At 40.3% G+C, this 18,967-nt stretch overlaps 1 protein-coding gene across 1 annotated transcript; it reads left to right on the forward strand.

Moving 5' to 3' along the window:
- Positions 1-6,477: 6,477 nt before the first annotated feature.
- ENODL18 (early nodulin-like protein 18) lies at positions 6,478-9,015 on the forward strand. The gene is made up of 2 exons (XM_008229435.2): positions 6,478-6,783; positions 8,102-9,015. Exons 1-2 carry the CDS (start codon positions 6,582-6,584, stop codon positions 8,602-8,604), a joined length of 705 nt encoding a protein of 234 aa, XP_008227657.1. The 5' UTR covers positions 6,478-6,581; the 3' UTR covers positions 8,605-9,015.
- The last annotated feature ends 9,952 nt before the right edge of the window (positions 9,016-18,967 follow it).

Consider the following 18,967-nt stretch of genomic DNA (forward strand, 5'->3'; position numbering starts at 1 on the left):
ACTATTCATTTGGTATCAAAACAGTCCCACCGTTAAAGACTATTAGAGCATGTCCACCCCAAAAGGCTAAAGCTAAGAGCACTTCCACCAAAGGGCCCAATGGGAGGTTGGGGCAAACCCAAAACAGGTTTCCAAGAATAACAAGTCGCCAGTGGCAAACAGTGGGGCCCACAAACCTGGCAAGCCCGAGGGCCAGGTTCGAGCCCAGCCCGCAGGTCGGATGACGCCGTTGCTTAAATTTTTAAACCGCGGCAATACACGCGCCGGCTTTAAAAATTTGACGCGCCAAGACTCTCCCAACGGCAATATTACACGTGTCACATGTCGGGCCATCCGATCCGCTTTTAAACTTATCAAACGGCATCCATTTTTCGCGAATAAAAATCGAAAAAGTAACCTCCAACGCTCTATGCCACGGAAGCTCTGGGCTCTCCGATTGGTTTTTCCAAAGAATCCAACGGCAGCAATTTTTTGCCCAAAAAAATAGAAAAAATCGGAAAAAATTTAAAAAATACGAAAAAAATATTGAATTTTTTTTCTATAAATACCAACCAATACTCTTCACTTTTATCTGGAATTTGAATTTTGAAATGTATCTGAAATTTGACATTTTGAATTTATCTGAAATTTGAATTTTGAAATGTATCTGAAATTTGAAATTTATCTGAAATTTGAAACCGAAAATCTGATCCGATATGAATAGTATTGACACATAGGAACCCAAAAATCTTATCCGAAAATATTATCCAAATTAATTGTTTAAGTAAACAAAGTTGTGAAAAAAACAAAAAAATGAATAGTATTTGCCATGACAAGTCTTGCATTGTCGATTTGCCCTAGGCCTGCACTATTCACGTAAATAGTACCGCTTAGGGCTCCTTATGGCAAGGCTAACGTGGAAGTGCTCTAAGGCAAAGGCAAGGTAAGGCAGGGCTACTACTATTCACGTGAATAGTACCTTGCCTTTTTGGTTTCACCCTCAAAAGGCTAGGGCAAGGGCAAGAAAAAAATATGCAACAAAATATAAACTTGTTATGTATTTATAGGAAAGTGAATAAAATTGTTATGTATTTATAGGAAAACATCCATAATTTTTGGTATTTTTAATTAAAAATTGATTATTTATTTTTTTATTCTATTTTTATTTTTTTACTACTGATGTCAACGCTGGCCAAGGCCACCAAGATCACCTTTGGGCTTGCTTAGTGGGACCCAGGCCTTGCCCGCTACTAGTTCGAGGTCCAAACTCTTCAAAAGGGCCTCTGCTTGGCAAAAGGCTCGCACTGGAGGTGCTCTTAATAGTGCCATTAAATTGAGAGGTAAAGCTATCCATATACATGAAAATATTAATATATAATTCAAAATTAAAGGAATAAAACTTAGAAAATAATAAAAGTTGAAAAAATTGAATCTCAGCACCAGCCAGTCACCTACATAGTTGGAGGACCAGGAACAACAAGGAAGAGATGTGATTCACCACCACCACCACCACCACCTCTCTGAAGGAAACATGTATCTAATACTTAGGACATGAACTTTAGCCACAACCTATACAACAAAAACGTTCTAAATGGCAAATTTATTTTGTTTATATTAGTTGAGCTAAACCTTTTCATTTTAAACCAAGTATCTTAGCCTAGTCTCTTTGAACACAAATAGATAAGGAAATAAGGAAAAAGGGAATAGATCCTTTACCCTTCATGACCTTTTCTTGATTTCTCAAGAATGAACACCTTTGTTGGAAAAGCCTTTTGTTTTTCTTGATTTTGACTCCTTCACCTTATAGCTCCAAGATTGAAGTCATCTACCTCACCATACCAAATGCTCCAAGAGATGAAGAGAATGCAATCAAGAAGTATGGATGCTAGTTTACTTCTTGATTGGGCCAATTTTTGGTTTATGGAAGATGAGATACAAAGATGATCACTCATCAACCAAAGTAGGAAACTAAAAATCCCTAGCTAGGTTTTCTCCAACACTTAGCTTATATAGGATAACACAAAAGGCAATTGGGTGGGTATTTGCTGCTCCATTTGGTCCATGGGTCATGTCATCTTATGTCACTTATCCCCTGGGCCCAATAGCCTTTTGGGTTATTTTGTCTCTTTCCTTTTAAATCATATTTAAAGTCTTAATCCAATATTTCTATATATCAATATTAATTCCATAATTAATCTTTTAATTATAATTTAACTATTAAATTATAATTATAGTCTTACTTAATTGACTTGGTCGAACTATTTGACTTCAGTCAATTGCTCTGGTCAATATGTTGACTTTTACCCATTGACTTCGACATTTGAGTATCAACCATTGACTTGTGTCTCCTCATTTCATTTCTCTTCATTTGTACCTCTAATCACATTCTTTGGTGTGCTGATCCGTAGGTTTCCTTTAGCAAGGTAGTGGGTTGACTGAACTCCTCAGAGATGATATATGAATTAAATTCCACAATTAAATTCTTCTTATTAATAAAGGTTAATTGAAACCTTTTAAGACATCCACAAACCATGGTTGTCGCCTAGCAGCAAGTCACGGTTATTCAAGCTAAATGAGACGTTGTGAACCTATTCAAATTGGAATGACCGTGCAATTGAATCCTTCTCTTATGTCAATACTTCTTATTCACATTATTAGATCATGAAATCCGATTGTCAATATCCTAATGTGAATCATTCCTTTTATATGATTATCCTGGTAAGATTTGAAGACTTTTTCTTTGAAGTCTTATCCACTACTCTGCGCATAGATTTGACCAATCATATCTTAGAGTATTATCTCTCCTTTACAGAGAGTAGAGATTTCTTGTTGTACATTCATTTGCTTCCATGACTCTATTGAGAATCCTAATGAGCACCTTTAAGCTATCCCTAATTCAGCATAACCGTATAGTGCCCTCAAAGATTAACAACATAGCCACAAAATATCTATGATGCCTCAGGTCTAAGGATTAGTTTGCACCATTGCAATTTATGAGTTCCAGCTTGACATGTGAGTAAAGACTTCTATGTTGTAACTCATGTGTTGGATCATGTACTTGTTCTTCTACAAACACCTACACACATATCGATGTGTCTCCACACTTAATGACTTGAGACCTTGTTATTCCCTACATATAGAAACGATACTATATGTACTAGTCTTTGCGAAATATTGACGTCCAATCAATATTCCTATGACCATGAACATATTCAGGATTTAGGGATGGTGAGAAGTCTCCATGTATGCAATCTCATTACAGAGCTCTCATATCCACTTGTGTATTCCTTGGACTATGGTTGTTCTACATATTGAAAAATAGGGTTAATGATTTAATGGTCTCAACTATCGCGCAATTATCATTTTGTCCATCAACTAAAATTTTCATTCAAACGCCTTAAACTTTTATAATGTACCAAAATCGTCCTTCCATCAAAGTCTATGTATTATTCCTTTAAATCGAGGGACAAAACCGTATTTTTAGGTGAATATATTTAACGGAATAATACACAGACTTTGACGGAAGGACAATTTTGGTATATTATAAAAAGTTTAAGGACGTTTGAATTGAAAATTTTAGTTGGTGGACCAAAATGATAACTTCGCGATAGTTGGGGGACCATTTAGGTCATTAACCCTTGAAAAATAATATATGATGATTTAATGTATGAAACAACCTTTCTTGCCCATTGATAACATAATATGTTTTTTTTTTTATCAAAGATGTCCTTAACTTTAACTATTACATAATTAGTTGGCTTTAAGGACATATTTCTAACACTCTCCATCCACCACTCACCACTCACCCACCCACTCACCAGCCACATGGCATTTTTTGGTTGAGATGGACTCTATTGTTTAAATGAGGGTTCGTCATCGAGCCGGGCCACCCATGGCCCGCCCATTGCCCTTTTTTTTTGGCCTTATATTGCCTTGCCTTATTTCCATTATAAACATTTAAGTAAATTTCATGTCTTTTTACTTTAATTTACTTTTATATTACTCCATTTATTTAAGTTTACAATATAAATAAGGACCCCCCCCCAAAAAAAAAAAATGGATTCAATTTAAAATACTAGAAAATCAAATTTCCAACAAATCAAAATATGAAAATCTTGTTTTAGTATAAGATACAGTTTATACTAATAGTGATACCTCAATAAGTCAATGTGTGTTTTATACTAAAATCTCATAAAATCGTGTTTGCTTAATTTAAGATTGAAGGAATATAAATTGCTAAAAATATCATGGAAAACATTAGTATTTCAAAAGTCTATTTTTCATACTTAGTCAAATTTTTGAGAGAAAACAATTTTTCAAGTATAATATGTAGTAATCTATAGGACAAACTACAGTAAACCCCCCAACCTATAGGGTCATTTACGAGTTCATACCCGATTTTGGGGACATTTATGAGTACATACACAACGTCGCGAAAACTTACAGATCGCCTCCGCTAGCTTAATCCGCCAAGAAATCCGTTATCCGCCTACGTGGCATTTGTGGCACTTTTTAATTGACGTGGACTTCCACGGACAAAAACAAATAAAAAATTATTTTTAAAATAATAAAAAAATTAAATTAAAAAAAAGCAAATAAAATAAAATAAAATTACTGTTTAAATTATTTAAATCTCTCTCTCTCTCTCTCTCTCTCTGAGAACTCAAACCCAAAACACACTCTCTCTCTCTTCCTCATAGCTTTCGTCAACGACCCAAAGGGTGATGGCTGTGATCATGGATCCTCCTAATCCTCTTTGATTCTTTACTTTGCTTAAAAAAACTCAGTTCCAAAAAAAATGGCTCAGTTCCTGAATGGCTTTCTTGAGGATAACTTGCAAAGCACAAGTTCCGACTGAAACAATGAAAGAACCACCTCTTCAGATATTACAGTGATTTTGCTGTGTCTGCCAACCTTATGTTGCATTTTGTTTTTGTCCTGTTTATGTTCTATAGAAAGAAAGTGAAAATAATTGACAACGAGCAAACGTTTCTTTTCAACCAAAGTCCCAAATTAAAAATTAAAAGCCCTACCCAAATTCTTTCTCCCGATTTCTTCCCCCTTCCTCCCAATTTCTTCCACCTCTGAAAAATCATCTTCATCTGGTGTAAACTCCTCATCGTCATCATCATCTTCATCATCGTAATTGTTCCCACCATTGATCTCTCTCTCAAGGTCCTCTCGGCCTTCAATGGCCGACCTTTCACTCCTACACCTTCTCGAACCAATCGAACCCAATTGCCCTTTAACCTCGTAACCCCAACGCAATCGCCTCCTTCCCGAACACAAACCCACCACCAAAGTCCGGCTTTCTCAATCGGGCGAATCCGAGCCGACCACCAACCGAACCCGAGAACTTCACTCCATGGACATAAACGCACTTCAACCTCAAGGTCGTGTCCCCAAAATTCGAGGGGCGAGCCTGGTGAAACGACACCGCATGGTGTACGACGCCTTAGCCGACGAGCTCAGTCTGGTCTCCATGCGCTGTCTATTGTGGCCAAGACTCCCAAGAGATTGGCCACAAATAAGCCATTCCAATTTCCACCTGCTATTTCCTTCCTTGTCACTGTTTATGAGGGTTTCTCGTTCTATCTTTTATGAATCGATTTATCAGATGATGTATGCATTTTTACTGAGTCGAACTTTGAAATTGAAATACCAATCTCTTTCAGAAATATGTGTTATAATTTTACAACTATAAATTTGTCATCTGGATTCAATTGTTGAATGAGTAGCAGGGCATAATGTTTGCTTTTTGAGTTAAGATGGTCAGCAAAATTCAAAACCTAATCTGATATGAAACAGATCCGGGAGAACTGGGATGGGAAGATGCAATGATGAGGGTGGTTGGGGGCGACGGAGAGGGTTAAAGGGGTGGGCAAGGTCGTGGTGGTGGTTGGCTGGGTTGTTTTGTTTTTGTTTTGTTTTTTTATAATCAATTTTAAAATAATTTTAATAATTTAAAACTAGTTTTGAAAAAAATATAGTTTTTTTATTAATTTTTAGTCCACATGGAAGTTCATCTCATTAAAAAATGGAGCCCACATTTGCCACGTGGCAGATAATGATTTCTGACTGATTCGCTAACGGAGGGCGATTTGAAGCCGCGACGTGACAGATGTATAAACGTCCCCAAAATCAGATAAACTTGTAAATGACCCTATAGATTGGGGAGTTTACTGTAGTTTGTCATAATCTATATTATTGTGCACCAAAAGCTACAAAAATGAAAGCCTATATGAATGGGGTGTTCTCTCTCTCTCTCTCTCTCATTATAATAGTGAACCATACAAAGACGAAATGAGTTATAAATAATGCAACCAATCAAACCCAAATAATGCAATGCAACAAAACTTTGCCTTTTCTAATCTAGTATTATCACTACAATTATTTTATTAATTGGAACCGACCGACAGACAGAAAGGAAAGAGAGACCATTTTGGTAATTCCAAAAAAAAATAAGGGCTATATATATGACACATGACGCATGAAATTAGCTGGCAGCATTACAACTGCAAGTAAAATTTGGTGTACTGCATGTTCTCTGCATCCGTATCCACCATCAGTTTCTCTGCTTCACAACTCCAACTCCAAGAAGAATGGAATTACAGAGAAAGTACTGCAGCAATCTTTTCTTTTTTCTTCTTCTTCTTCATTCATTCTTCTTCTCAGGATCTGTTGATGCTTACAAGAACTACACAGTAGGAGACTCTTTGGGTTGGTATGATAACCTCCAAAACCCCAAACTTAATTACCAGAAATGGGTTGCTGCCAAGAACTTCAGCTTGGGAGATTTTCTCAGTAAGCTTACCTAAACCCTACCCTTCAATTCATTTATTTGCTTGAATAATCACTTCCTCTCTCTCTCTCTCTCTCTCTAGCCTCCCCTTTTTTTTTCTTTTCTTTTTTTACCTCCTCTTTATTTGCATAAAATAATATTAATTTGGTGCTGGTTCATCTTGAATTGTGATATTATTAATTGGTGTATATATGCAAAGAAATTCTATATTTTTATTTTTTAGGATTATTCAATTTTTGTAGGATTAATTGGTGTTTATATGCAAAGAAATTCTTTTTTTTTTTTTTCTGAGCCATTAAATTGTCAAAACTTCGAGTCTGGAAATTAACGAATTTGTGGTTTGCTACGTACAAAAATATTCTTTTTTTGTTGTTATTTTCTTCTAGAAAAAAAAGAAGAGAATTTTGGCAGTAAGAATTTGCATCAAAGACTAGTTACTTCCATCAGATGTGTCTTTTCCAAGAAGAGCATCAATTTTAGTGAAAAAGGTAAAGCTGAATAAGACTCAAAGAGAGAAGCATTAAGAAAAGGACATCTTAGTTTGCTCCAATTACAATCAAGCGCATGGACTTTTCTGTGAAACCATGTGTTCTTCACGTGTAGTGTGGCCACCACCGACGCCAACTGATCACATGCCACAGACTCTGATAAGAGTATTGTACAACACAACCACCGTTTTCTTGCTTTTAAATTAGTCTACTTCAGTCAAGGTCCAAGGATAACTTTTTCGTATGTGTTTCAATTTAGTCGTTCCGTCAATTTCTGTTCATTGTTCCGTCTATTTGAGGGATAAAATCATCAGTTTGTATTCTAATTATCCTTTCAAAACCAATGACATTGTTGCGGAAAGACTAAATTGAAACGAATGTGAGAGTTGGATGACCAAGATGAAATTAGGGTAAGTTCAAAGACCATTGCATTAAATTAATTAGTAATATTTTTTTTGGTAAATTAGTTGATAAAAATGCCTTATCTTTTGTTTTTTTTAGGAGGAGCAGATAGTGGTTGGGAAAATGGATGGCAGCATATGATGAGTTGGGTTGGGTTTTTATATAATAATATTTGGGTCAAATGTGAAGAGAAAAGGAAAACAAATGCATTGATTAACTAATAATTAAGTTAAGACCCTTAAGTTAAACAAAATCAAACTGGATGAGACTAGTTAATCAGGACAATGAGACCGCTTTTTCGAGACCTTTTTGCACTGAAATTTGAATTTTTTTTTTGTGAATTAAATTAATTTAGATTATTTTATTCCTGTATAAAAAACGAAAAATTGTATTTCTGTGCTGATAATTTTTTATTTATGTTTATGTGCAGTTTTCAACACTGACACTAACCACTCGGTTGTGCAAACATATAACTTGACGACATACAAGCTGTGCGATTACGACGATGCTCAAGAAAACGACACGATCCAATGGTCGTCGGCAGACCCATCAAACACGGCCCCACATCCAGTCTCCGTGGAAGTGCCTTTGCTGAAAGAGGGCATGTCGTATTTCTTTTCGGGCGATTACGACGGCGAGCAATGCAAGAATGGCCAGCACTTTAAGATCAACGTCTCTCATGGCCAAGGCCTGCCCAAGAGCTTACAAGACCCGGCCGCACAGAATCAGTCCCCAGGTCCAGCAAGCGGACCCCAGTCTGGCAACGACGAGGATTCGGTCCCGGATACAATCGTTCCTTCCAATTTCGATCACCCCCACGAGGACGACACAGAGGAGAAAAACCCATCTGGGTCGGTTGCTTTATCAATTTATGTGACGCAAGGAATGGTAGTTCCGTTTTTTATTTTATTAATGCGTTTTTATATATTTTGATTATTATTTTTTACATTTTCAAGTTATTTAATTAATTTAATTTTTTTTAAGTGATTAGTTTTGAGTTTTTCTCGTCAAATAGACTATATATCAGTATTTGTATAATACGTCATATAAAAATGGGCTTTTTACTAAAAATCTATTTTAATTTGGTGTGTGTTCGCTGTACGTGGTTTGCTTACTTGTTTAGGCATTGGTTGATTGTATTGTAACAAGTTAATAAAAATAATTGAAGTGTTCGGCTTATGAGTTACTTCTTGTGGGTTCTTCTAGATTTGGAAAAGGCATTATTCTTGGGGAGCATTTCGCTTAACTCAAGGTGTATTATCACTACTTTTTTCAATACTTGGCACGTGTAATGTGTTTATAGATAATCATGGTTTTATAAATATAAAGTGAAGAGTTAACTATAGTTATGTCTATGGACACGTATTATGTGTTGAGTGTGTTGAGTGATGTATATTTTGGGTTAAAGTGGTAAGCAAAAATATTTTTATTATGCTTATGAATCTTTTCTAGCTTTAGATGGAGAAAGAGAGGGAATAAGGACCGATGATTAGAAATGAGACCAATAATTATTTGTTGGGTACAGATGGTTTGCCAACCCATTACTACATCGAAATACCTTTAACTTTATCTTCTTCCTTTCTCCTAAACTTAGCCCTAACCTTCCCTTTGTTCAAATTTTATTTCATTTTTCTAATGGTTGGGTGTTGTCCAACCATATAGACAAGTAATTTCAATTTGCACGTAACACCATTGCCCTAGATTCATCTATGTCCCTCAAAATGAAATTGCTCCTCATTGGTAGCCCCATCCTATGGCACGTATCACGTGTTGAATGGTGAATATTTTGGGTTAAAGTAGTAATAAAAAATATTTCTATTATGCTTCTAGCTTTAGATGGAGAGAGAGAGAGAGGGAATAAGGACCGATGATTGGAAATGAGATCAATAATTATTTGTTGGGTACAGAGGGCTTGCCAACCCATTATTAAATTGAAATACCTTTAACTTTATCCTCTTCTTTTCTCCTAAACTTAACCCTAACCTTCCCTTTGCCGTTCAAATTTTATTTAATTTCTCTAATGGTTGGGTGTTGTCTAACCATATAGACAAGTAATTTCAATTTGTATGTAACACCGTTGCCCTAGATCATCTACGTTCCTCAAAATGAAATTGCTCCTCATTGTTATCCCAATCATCAGAAGAAAAAAAAAAAAAAAACTCCTCTAGTTGCACATACCTTGAGGGGGGAGGAGGCAACTGCTCTTCCTCCTCCCTTCCTTTCTCCTTTGACGCACAAATCTCCCTCCTCACTCATACTTTTCCCTCTCTTGTCCTCTCATCTCCTTCCCACCCCACCTCCCCTCCCTTCTTACACACCCATCCCCTCACTTTCCATCTCCTTTACGTTTTTTATTTTTTATGTTTATTTTTTATCTTTTTGCAGATTTAGGATTCGGGTTTTTGATTTGCTTGGAGACGATGTGGTTGCCTTTGTTTGTTTGTAATAAGTGCATCCACTCTTTTTGAGTGTTGCATTGTTGAGCCAATTCTTAACAACTAAAATGAGTTATTAAAAACAGCAACTTTAATTCTCGCAAGTGCACGAACCGTTTATAGTATAGCTTATGTAAATACGAGGTCGATCCCACGGAGAATGGTAACTTGGTTCTAAGTTAAATTACTTAGAATGCTAGAAAAACATAGAACAAAGAAACTAACTGACTAGCTAAAGGCAATGTCGAATTCAACAATGCCTCTTGCTAATTACTCAAGGTCTAGGACAAAATCCTAACACCACACACGCACTCGAAATGGGGGGTTCTGTTGTTGAAATGAAAAGAAGAAAGTGAAATGAAAGTGCTCGAAAGTAAACACTGGACAGATTGTGAAACAATAATTGAGAGGTGTTAGAGCCTTGGAATTCACCACTAGTTTTCCTATCCAAGTTATGAATGCATAGAAATTGACTCAAGCTTCATCAACACTAGATTATTGCATACAAGCCTATGGTATCTAGGTGCAGGATGCATGATTCTCCTAAGGCATGTAATCATGCATGGTATCTACACAACACGTGATCTCTAATATGCAACCTAAGCATGGTATATATTAGAATAAAGCATACAAGAGTCATTAAGCTCTATAAGAATACGATAATCACACAAGTCCTAGAACATGGTATCTGTCCTAGTCAACCTATGGTTATTAACCCCTTGAATGATTCTTAGGACATTCATGTGTTGCTTGTGAAAGGAGAGTAGAATTGGTGAATCTAAACCCCTTCCCAACCTGTGCTAGATGCATAAAATCCTAGTTAGCTACTCCAAGAAAACATACATCAAGCACATAATAAACTGGAGATTAACAACTTGATAATGAAAGCAAGGAAATCAATTAACTATAAAATCATCCATAACATTGAATATTCATGACTAGGGCTTCATCCTAAGCCCTAACTAAATGGATTAGTTAAACATAACTATGAATACAGAAAATAAGAAATACATAGATAGGATAAAGAAAGAGAAGAACTAGCTGGCAGCAATGTAGTTCCCAGGACAGCCCAACCTCTCTTCTCTCTTTGTGGTGAATCAATATGTGTATGAAAGTAATGGATGAAGTGAACGTGTGTGTCTGACTCCCTATTGAATGAGTGTGCAGCTCTCTATTTATAGAGTGAAATTTCGTCCTCCTCTTTGGCTGGTGAAGCACACCTCTCTTAGCTGCTCCCAACCGCTCCACTGCCCATACTTGCAACCGCTTCTAATCGACATACTTGCCAACTGCTCCAGCTGCTAAATACATGCTTTGGTATGGTTTCTTTATGAAAAGCTTGACTTTTGTTCATCTTTCTGAGTTCTTGAGCTGATTTGACTCCCATGTGTGGCTGTCCATGTGTAGCACATGGCTCTAGGGATGTAGCCACATTAAATGTGATGGCAGCCAACATGACATTTCTGTGAACTTGGTTCAGTCTTTGATGTGCTGAGGGCTCCAGATTTATCCAATTGGGCTGAACTTTGGATATGTTATAATAGATACCCATTGGAACAACTTATATCAAGGATGTCTCCTCATCTGACCTGTGTAAGTTGCTGAAATGAGGCATGCAAGATGACCTACGAAACTGAACTAACAAGGAGTGTGGCCCAAATTGGGTTTGTCTTTAAGCTCATATTCCTCTTATCCCAATTAGCCCTTAACAAGCATGGATTGCATCAAATGTGATCTCTTGTTGTCTTAACCTACAAAACACACAAAAAGAGGTAAGTGACTTAAAATTAAGAGAAACTAAGCAAAGTCACTAAGTAAAGAAAGCATGAACTCTCCAAACAATAAGATGGAAACATATTTTACGTTCAAATTTTTGCATAAATAATATAAAGGAAAAATTCATCAAATCTACAAAATGATTTGTTGTATTGTGTTTTCTCAAAGTGAGAAAGGTGAAGGAAGTATTGTGTTTTCTCAAAAACAAGGTTTATCAAAAATTCATTTGATAGGCAATGGAAGACTTTAAACAAAATTCTAGAGTCTGAAGACGAGACTTTTCAAAGGATCTTGCGGCTCAAAACATTGATGTGCAACACAAGACACCATACATGAAAATAAAGAAGAAGCTATCAACAAGATCATCAAGAAAACATTGAAGAAGAAGCTGGGCGCCGCGAAGGGCGATTGGCCTGCCATACTACCGAAAGCACTATGGGCCATCAATACCTCCTACCGCAGGTCAACTAGCAAGACACTGTTCTCCTTAGTCTTCGATGCACCGAAGTTGTCGTACCAGTGGAAGTACATGCGCCCACATGCCGAACGACATCTTACGACCCTCAACGGGAATGACACAGCTCACCTCAACCGGATTTCATTGACGAACACCGATCGCAAGCCGCACACGGCCAAACGCCACTTACAAACAACGAACGGCTCGGTATTACGACTCGCGTAAAGCACCGATCGCTCAAAGTGGAGGACTGGTTCTGCATAAAGTGTCTCTCGAACGAAAAATCCTACCGAAGGCACTCTAGGCCCTCATGGGAAGGACCCTATGAAATTGTATCGCCGACCCGGCACCTCCACGTGGCTCCAATGGTCGAACTCTCGGCCACCCTTGGAATGTTGAACATTTAAATTCTATTACAAGTGACTGGATCTTCGGCCACTACACTTTTGTACAACTTTTCTTTCAATAGCAGTATCGTTTTCCTATTTCTACACAAGTCAGCATACATGCTTATATTCGGAAACAAGGACAAACACCGTTGATTCAAATTAGGCTTGGATATAAATTAAAGCCTCAAGCTGGGCAATTGTCTTTACAAAATTGGCCGAACGACCTAAATATCCAAACGCTAAATTTACATGTTACAAAAACAAGAGAAATACGGCAGAGTCAAGGAGTGGGAGGAACGGCCTCAGTAGTTTGGACCGGTGATGTCGGCCCCTCATCATCCCTCGGCGCCACTTCTGGCCGGCAGAGAGTCGATTCTTCCTCCTCACTATCCGATTTTGAGCCACTCGAGGAATCGATTTCGACATCCTCCCCGAGGCACGCCTCGACCATCTCCTCGGTTACCCTCTTGGGCAATGGTGGCAGATCCCGGACAAAGTTCAGGTTCAATTTTTTATTGGCATTAAAGCACTTGAACCAGTAGATGAGATCCTCGCATTGCTCCATCACCTCCTTGTCCATGAGGGCAACGAACTCTAGCGAGCTTCGGTACTTAGCTATGGCCTTTTTCTTGGCCTCATCCACCACCCTAGCCCTGGACCAGCTCCTCCTCCTTCACCGCCTCGATTGCCGCCTCGCCTCCTCGACCTCTACAGCTGCCCTCTCAGCCTATGCCAGCCTGGAGGATAGCTCGGCAATCTTCGCGGCATTCTCCTTCGCATGCCGATCCTCATCCTACATCAACTTCCCATCCTCGGCAATTTTGGCTAGGCCCTCTTCATATTTTTTCTGCATGCGCTCGGTCGCGTTGACAGCCCGCTTCATCGAGGCCACATCTTTATGTTAGCCTACAAACAAACACGGTTAGCACATACCGATCGCATAAACACACCACCACAACTCGCGTCAAGCGGTATACACCACCCGAGGCGAAAAAGCTCGGCCGCCTATTCGGTGCCGCGACTTCGCCGGCAAGCTTGCTCCGGCTGGCGGCTCCATCAGCGCCCTCGATGAAGCGGTTCATGGAACGACACCACCTTCCAAAAAGCGAGCAATGTTCACCGGTTCAGCCTCGGCATCCTCATCATCGTCGAGGTGCACAAGGGCGGCTGCTTCCTCGTTCGGCCCCCTTGGCCTCTTCAAGATAAAGAGTCACGCTCGAGGCACCCTCGATCACCTTTTGGTTACACGAGATGGGCCTCGGATCGACTGGTCTTCGCCACCCTTTTCTCCCATGCCCGATCGGCGGTAGCCTTCTTCTTGCCGATGTACCCTCGGCCGGCGTGAGTAGCCGTCTTCGGCCTCAAGGAAGCAGTTTTCTTCTTACGAGAAGGCGCGACTCGACCTTCTCCTTGTTGCGTTTGACATTGCTCTCCCTCCGCCACTACAAAACAAAAGAAACACAAAGGAGACGAGAAGTTAGGGCAGATTCGGCATAGGTCGCAAAAAAAAAAAAATGATGGATGCCGAACGACATTACTTACTTTGCCTCTGCCTCTCTTCCTCTTCTTCCTCCCTCCTTCGGCGGTACTCCGGCTCGACTGATCAAACCCGCTTTGTACAGGTTCTTGTAGTCTAGCAGACCCTTTTCACACGACCATCCTCCAGTATTCTTGACCGAACGTGCTCGATCACTTCTATCTCCCTCTTCATAGCGATCGGCCGTTCAAAGGACATTGAGACACAAAATACCACGTCCAATTAGCTTCGGTACCCAAAAAAAAAAGGCACTATTGCTACATAACAGACCCAATGGGCCTACCTGACTGTCCCGGAAGGTAGGGATATGCCTCACTGCACAATCACTCCCGGTGTCGATTCTGGCTCGGACACCAACACCGACGCCCGCGCGGGTTTTTGCGAGGTCGGCACTCGACCACTTTGAAGTACCCTCTGCCCGTGCCCGCGCTGGGAACAATTATTGCACCCACCATCCACTGATCAGCTCTTCCGCCCTCGTCACACTATACGTGGGCAAATTGCTCATAGCGCTCCTCCCTCACCCGGCCTATGCGAAGGCCGTGATAAATCCTAAAGTGTTATCAAAAATTTGGATTAACTTTAAGGGCATAGCCGATTACGAGCCGTGATCTTACTTCGCGAAATGCCTCGAGTGGCGTAGAAGCCCGTGCTTGAAGACATCCGTGAAGAAGACCACCTCCCCCTTCGGATCGCTCGGCGACTCCAGCAGCCTAGGATCCGCATCTTTATAGATTCCAGTATGTTTTGTACAGGGCCTAGATCTTCGCCACCTCCACCTTGGTCAAGACGTTCGGCTCTAGATGGTCTACCCCGAATACAAGGTCCTTGGCTTCGCCATCGTTATCCTTTGTCGGCCGGTGACCACTTTGTCAACACGCTTTCCTAGGATCGGGACAGACATATCGGCCTCGGCCTCTCCCATTCGATGACCTGATGTCGATGGGATGGCATTTTCAACTCCCTACTACTTCCATACTCGAAGTGCTCCCCATATCGGTAGACACCTTGGGACTTCTCCTCCCTCGGTCTTCTCGAAATTGACACTATCAAGCCCTGCGGTCGAGCTCTCCGATGCCGATTCTCCATCAAATGCTCTTGGGCTATGACTATAGTTTGATTTGGTGTCTGACATCTACAAACAACAGCAAAATGGAACTAAACGACTCGCTCGAATCAAACCCCTATCCTAGAGCTCAAGAGCTGATGTTCATCTACGATCATCTACATTCTTACATGTCTATACATGTTCATACAAAATTCGAGACTTTGATTCATTTCAAATACAAAAAACCTCAACATACCTTGTTTTCCACGGTGGTGGAAGCTAAATCACTCTCCTTTGCAAAAACATCCACAGGAAATCGCCTATAACGCCGCAATGCCCTTGGCGGAAATCGCCTCTCACAAGCTCTGTTTGCTCTCCAAAACTCAAGTACCTCCTCCTACCACATCTTCCTGATTTATAGGATGAGCCTGCGCATCGGGAACCGAAACATCACAACTCTTCGCAGCCTTGCCAACACGTGTCACCCATGCACAGGGGAGCCCAAGGACCCTCACCTCCCCACTTGCGCTCCCTACTACGCCGCCACTTCGATGTTTCGCCTTTCCATTCTTATTATTTTTGAGAACCAGCACACTCTTTCGCAAACGGCAGACGCATGAGTTGAGTTTCTGCCACCTTCGTGGCCAACGGCAGTACGCATGGGTCAAGTTTTCACTCACCTCTCGTGACCCAGCATGGCATGAGTCGAGCTTTTCACTCACCTCGTGCCGAACGGCAGGCACGCATGGGTCGAAGCCACTCACCTCTCGTCGAACGGGCACGCATGAGTCACGCCACTCACCTCTCGCGGCCGAACGGCAGCACGCATGAGTCAAGCTTTCACTACATGCCAACGGCCGCACGCATGGGTCGAAGCCTTCCTCGCCTCATGCTCTGTACTATTCAAACACCTCCGCTCTTTCCTCGCTCCTTCAATCTTCAAACCAACCCCTTGGCTTGAGGACTTGGGTACTACATGATCATCACTGCTTACAACGATGACGCTGCTCCTGCGCGAATGATGGAGCTCAAGGACACAACAAGTCCCCAACCAAGAAGGCCCTTCTCGATAGGAAACTTGGGGGACTACTGTTTGTACCACATCTGACCACCCACCCGCATCGTGACACGTGGAACACACTTAAAGCCGAGCGCAGCTCAAGTAGGCTATGTCGAATGTTCCTTCGGCATTCTCTACCGATTCTAGGATCAACTACAGTCCATCAGCTACCCACGCCAACTTTCGGCATGGTGTGCCGAGCGACCAACAGTCACATCAATCCAACTTTGACAGGTCGTCTCAGAACTCCTGCTAGAACATGTCAGAGCACGTGTCGATCTCCGAAGACTCTCCCACGAGTCCGACATTGAAACTTAGTACTAAGAGCATCACAAATGCTCTCTATAAATAGAGCCCCTTGGCCCGGCCAAGTGGTAGGACTTTCTGACTTGACTAGTGCTTCCACTATCAATAGAATCGCTCTTAGTTACTAACTTTGGCATCGGAGTGCCTTCCACTACATCGTATCCTCCTCACCGGATCCACCGCCGAACCTTCGGACATCATGGAAGAAGGTCACCCTGATCCTCAACCATCAGCATACTTGTAAGTTAGCCTAAACTCTTATTTGTTCAGATTTAGCACGAACAGGTGTAAAAAGAATTTTGGGATTCAAATTACGGTTTTAACTTTTTTTGTTTTATTTTGTTTTTGTTTTAAAGTGTTTTGAAAATGCCTTAATAATGAGTGAAAAAGAGTTATCTTTATCATTAACATGTTTATGTGCTATGTATGTTGACCTGCTATATTTTTCATGTAATTTTTTTTTTTGAAAGTAGAAAATCATTTCTATATATTGGATTGATTTGCAATTTTAAACAAAAATAACCAAAATGCCCTTATGCGGGGAATTATTTCACTATTCTAGAAAAATAATATTTTAATACTGTAAATGTTCATAAAACCTATTACTCATCTATTTGGAAATGTAGAATTTTATTTCTTACATATTTGTTTTCGGGAGTTAGGTGAAATTGCAAAAATGCCCTTATACATATTTTGTTTCTCTACACATATAACATATCGGTGGGTGCTTCCAGAAGCGGGAGAGTATGTTTGCCCATCTACTTGAGTTCAAGAACCATGCCCCAAGAGTGCTTCGAAAAGCTCGTGGAGCTTTAGGAAGCACTTTGGTTCATCTCACTAACAAGATAGACAATTGTTATAGATCAATATTATGGCTTGGCACCAGAAGCTTGTGGCATGGGAGCTGAGTCTTCATAAGTTTGGCATGAGAGAGAGAGAGAGAGAGAGAGAGAGAGAGCTTGGATTTCCTATGGAAACAAAGGTTCAGAGCAAGGGGGAGAGAGAAATTTGGGGTTTTGACTAGGAAGAGAGGGAGAGATGGAACTAGAGAATTGGGTGTCTTGAGTAAATTTCCAGCCGCTTGACAAAGTTTGGTCACGCTCTGGATCGATGTGTCTTTGTTGGGTAGAAGATGCCTCCTTTTATAGGCGCTGGAAACCTCAATTTCATCAGGCTTCTCTCTCCCTTTCCCTTTACTTTCTTCTATTCCGAGGCGCTTCCACTTCTTTTCTCTCTCGGTTTTCTATTTGAGCTTGCAGAAGAAAGAAACATAGGTAGGGGCGTTAGTCTAATGGGTATTCCTCTTGCGCATATGAATTTCCTTTGATTTTTGCAGTGGCTACCATTTGACTTGGTTCGAGGCTTGTGAGTTTGGTTTCACTCTGGCCAAAGTAGCTTATTTTCTTTGTTTTTGACAAGGTGCTGGATGTCTTGAGGCGTAGGATTTTTCTATGTTGCACTACTGGATATTCTCCTAAGGCATTGGGTCACTTTTCTCTCTTTCATGCTTACTCACATGTTTATACCTGGTAATGAGCTTGAGTTTTGTGCCCAATGAAGCTTAGTGTGGCTTGGTGCCAAAATAATGGTTTTGCTTGTTGCACATTGCTTACGTGTTTGTGCTCGAGTCTCCATATTGCAGTGGCTATATTTAGAGCTGAACAGTGCTTGACGGACAAGAATATATTTGGGCCCAACCTTGATTTTTTGGGCCTCAACATTAGCCCTCTTTGATTATTGGGCCATGAATGTAGACTGAATGAATTTAATAATCAAACCAAATTAAAATCAAATCCGATTGAGTGGCATGGCCTTTCTTCTCATTCTTTTTGCTTTATTTTTGTTTTTTGTTTTGTTTTCTTCTGTGCATGAGAAACTAAGACTTTCACTTCCTCCTTTCTTTTCTTTCACTTTTCAACAGACTTCACCGCTGAGAATTGGCTATATAAACAAAAAGTGCTTGCTCAGAGCCACGGGAGGAGTCGTTTCTCAAATCAAAGTTCTAGATCTTGCACCTCATCTCACCCACCAGCTAGCCTCGGGAGATCCCCGTGAGGCAAGGTGTTGTTTGTACTATGGTTGCGGAAGGAGAGGTTGCACAGGTTTTTAGTTTTTCCCTTTGATTTTGGCCACCGCCATAATAGAAATGTGAGAAAGTTGTAAAGCGCCGCCTCTTCCTCTTTCTTTCTTTTCCTCTCGCTTGTAGGAGCTCCTTGAAGAAGGAAATTGTTTCATGGTCCTTCTTTCGTTCCTTGCATGGTAGCCTTGCTTTGTTTTGACTACAAATG

Source organism: Prunus mume, linkage group LG3 (assembly GCF_029339155.1).
Source record: "Prunus mume cultivar Tortuosa linkage group LG3, ASM2933915v1, whole genome shotgun sequence".
Lineage (NCBI taxonomy): Eukaryota > Viridiplantae > Streptophyta > Magnoliopsida > Rosales > Rosaceae > Prunus > Prunus mume.